This window comes from Quercus suber, unplaced genomic scaffold (genome assembly GCF_002906115.3).
Source record: "Quercus suber isolate HL8 unplaced genomic scaffold, Cork oak 2.0 scaffold_534, whole genome shotgun sequence".
Lineage (NCBI taxonomy): Eukaryota > Viridiplantae > Streptophyta > Magnoliopsida > Fagales > Fagaceae > Quercus > Quercus suber.
This window is the reverse complement of record NW_027069982.1, coordinates 157,403-160,530: the sequence shown is the minus strand read 5'-3', so window position 1 is coordinate 160,530 and position 3,128 is coordinate 157,403. Positions and strand designations below refer to the sequence as shown.

The following is a 3,128-nucleotide window of genomic DNA, read 5'->3' as shown; positions in this document are numbered from 1 at the left end:
AAGCAGTAGCAACATGCTTCACCCCTTACAACAGAAACAAAAACAAGGGGGACAACCACCTAAATCAAAAGAGCCAAAAAAGAGCAGCCATATTGGCCATCCTAGGGCTCCAAGAGACAAAGACATTAGAAAAAGCTAGCAGATTATGCATCTTAGCAATTCTGGATCTTATTCTCCAGGGGGGCTGGCTTGGATCAAGAAGAGATATTAACTGCTAGAATCCTCCTCCCTGCCTTAAAATTAAAAAAAAAAAAAAAAAACATTTAGTTTATTATAATGTTTTTGTTAAGAAGAGAGACACAAAGGCTTCTTCCATTTTAAACTAGACATCAACCACTTTTCCAAATAAAAATTAAATGGGTAAGATATATTTTACTTTAAATGATTAAATTGTAATATATTATTAAAAAAATACTATTGTATTATATTAACAAATTCACTAAAATTAAAGCCAACTACGATGGCTACATATTGAATTTTTTCCTTTGATACATAACAAACAACTTTGGTAAAAAAAAAAAAAAAATGCTTAATCAAACGATTGTAGGCAGATTGGCAATCCATCCTTCATGGTTGATGAATCTATCAACACTTAAAAATTGATCGAGATCAGCCGCACTCAATTTCTTTAGCCAAGGAACACGATGAGAAGTGTCAGCTCCTGGTCCAGTATTATTCACCTCCACGTATGTAAATTGAACTCTGCATTTTGTATATGGAGAGTATTGTTAAACATTATTTTTTATTGATATATCAATAATTAGGGTGAGAGGATTTGCATCTTAGATATTTTCGTTGAAAAGAACAAGAAGTTTTGAGTTACAAGGCTATTACTTTCTACTATCATACATAAGCTATTTTTCAAATCCCATAAAAATTCTTTTAGGAAATGTATATAAATTGCAAAGATATGAATATGTGTGAGTGCATGTCTAGGTTATGACCCTCTAGACTTCTTAGAGTTACAAAATTCATATTATTTTAAATTGGGGTTATTTATTTTGAAATAAATAAATTTGATTAAACCATGTCATTCAACATTTTTTTTTTAAAAAAAATAAAAAAGAAGTTGATTATCATCATTTTGATATTTATAGAATCTTTTGATGAGGTGGCAAATTTAATTAGCACATTTTAAAATATTTTAAAAATTCTATAGTCTCTTTATTTCTCCTTAAAAATCTAGAAAATCTTATATGGTATGATTCCAGAGGGGCCCTTTTTCCTAGGGGTAATTGTTTTTTTTTTTTTTTTTTTGGTGTGGTGGGCCTAAGTCCTAGCCTAAGTAGCTTAGGTCTTGGGCCGGCCCTGATAATAAAAATAAACGTAGACAAAAATAATGATGTGGACATCAATGTTTCCGAGAGATTGAATTTCATACTCATGGCCCACGTTGAACCAAGCATCCCAGCCCTGCGGGACTACTACATCTGATAACTTTGAATTGGCAATAATTACTCTGGAAAAAGCTCTCCAAGCTCTCCCAAGGTAAGCTTTTCCTTCCCAAGAATCTCACAATCTTTAAACACAAAGCCAGAATGATCATCAGCTGAGTCCCTTCCCTGTGCTGTTATATGGCCGACGTAGGTTCCATCACCATATGTTCCCAATGAATAATGTACAACACTTTGCTACATATCCAACCAAAAAAAAAAAAAAAAAACAGTTATTACATGATCGAATAATTTTGTTTAGGTTAAAATATAAACGAAAATGAATTATTTTGCTTTCACCTCAAAGAAAGATTGGCCATTGCCAAATATAAAATCAATTCCACCTTGGATGTAGCATTGGTAAAAGTAATGGCGGCCTGCGGCATCCCACAAGGTATCTTGCATCCCGAAATGCTGCAGTTGTAGAAAGCAGCTTTGTCCCCTAGTATTTCAGCTGCCAAAGCTGGTCTCGAGCGTTTCAGTTTTGGGCTATACAGACCAATATTGTATGTGTTCTGTTAAGAGTTTCACACATGGGTTATACCATATTTAACATTAATACTAAATAATTTGCACATGCATTTATTCAAGTACTTGGGCTAGCTTGAGTCTTAATTAATTTAACTAATAAAGTTTTTAGTCGTTGAATAAAAGATCGAAAGGTTTTGAACCCTACCTACACCAAAAGTTATTGCTATCAGAATCCTTACCTTAAATCCAATGCCTCTGACCACAAGATTTTCAGCAACTGAAGTGAAAGTAGAGCTAGAATTCATAAGTTTATGATCACCCCATTCAATAAACGTAACATGGCGGCCTGCTCCATCAAGGAAAATACATGTTTTATCGTATGTGATTGTGACTTTTTCTCTGCACAATAAGATAATTAAATAGACAAAACCTCATAATCAATTAATAAGCTCTACAATACACTAAGAACTCATTCATAAAAAAGAAAAGAAAAAACAAATACACTAACAACTCTACATAAATATACAAGTTGCGCATTTATTTATGCCTCAACTAGCTTTTAAAGTGTTTTTTTTTTTTTTTTTTAACCTGTATACGCCAGCAAATATTTGAATCCGTATCCACTTAGTGTTGCCTGAAGGAATAGAATCAATGGCGCTTTGAATGGTCGTGAAGTTCCCGTGACGGCCCGCAACATCTACAGTGGTGGTAAATGCAACTTTGAAGGGGTTGGCTTCATTTAGTTCACACAAGAAAGCTGATATAGACACATTGCAGTATAGTAACAAAAGGGTAATGCATGAAAATAATTGGACAGACTGCATTTTATGCATGTGAGTATCTCCTTGCTAGTATAAGCTTAATTTAATTTAAACAAATACTCATTCTTTTAGTACAAAACTCTAATAGAAGCCATAATTTATATAGAGACCAACGGCAGTGTATTTTCCAAGAGGCCACGGCCTATTTGGTGGAATATACAAAAACAATTAAAAAATCAAATCAAATTTATCGTCATTATTTGGATAATGATCATATTTTCTGTCTGTAAATTACCAAATTTAACTGGCGAAATTTATGCATGGGCTGGGCTATTATGTCAAGTCATGGGTGTATCCATTGTTAAATGCGACGTAGATTCATTTTCTTTTTCTTTTCAGGTTAAATTATCAGACTAGCTAGGATTCAAATTAATTGGATCGATTACATGTTAGATTATTGAAA

General features: G+C 33.1%; 1 protein-coding gene across 1 annotated transcript; it reads right to left on the bottom strand.

The window, feature by feature from the left end:
* Positions 1 to 533: 533 nt before the first annotated feature.
* Positions 534 to 2,728, bottom strand: LOC112008338 (probable pectinesterase 66). The gene is made up of 5 exons (XM_065763939.1): positions 2,493 to 2,728; positions 2,144 to 2,303; positions 1,778 to 1,948; positions 1,459 to 1,631; positions 534 to 702 (listed from the first exon to the last, which is right to left on the bottom strand). Exons 1-5 carry the CDS (start codon positions 2,726 to 2,728, stop codon positions 534 to 536), a joined length of 909 nt encoding a protein of 302 aa, XP_065620011.1.
* Between the last annotated feature and the right edge of the window lie 400 nt (positions 2,729 to 3,128).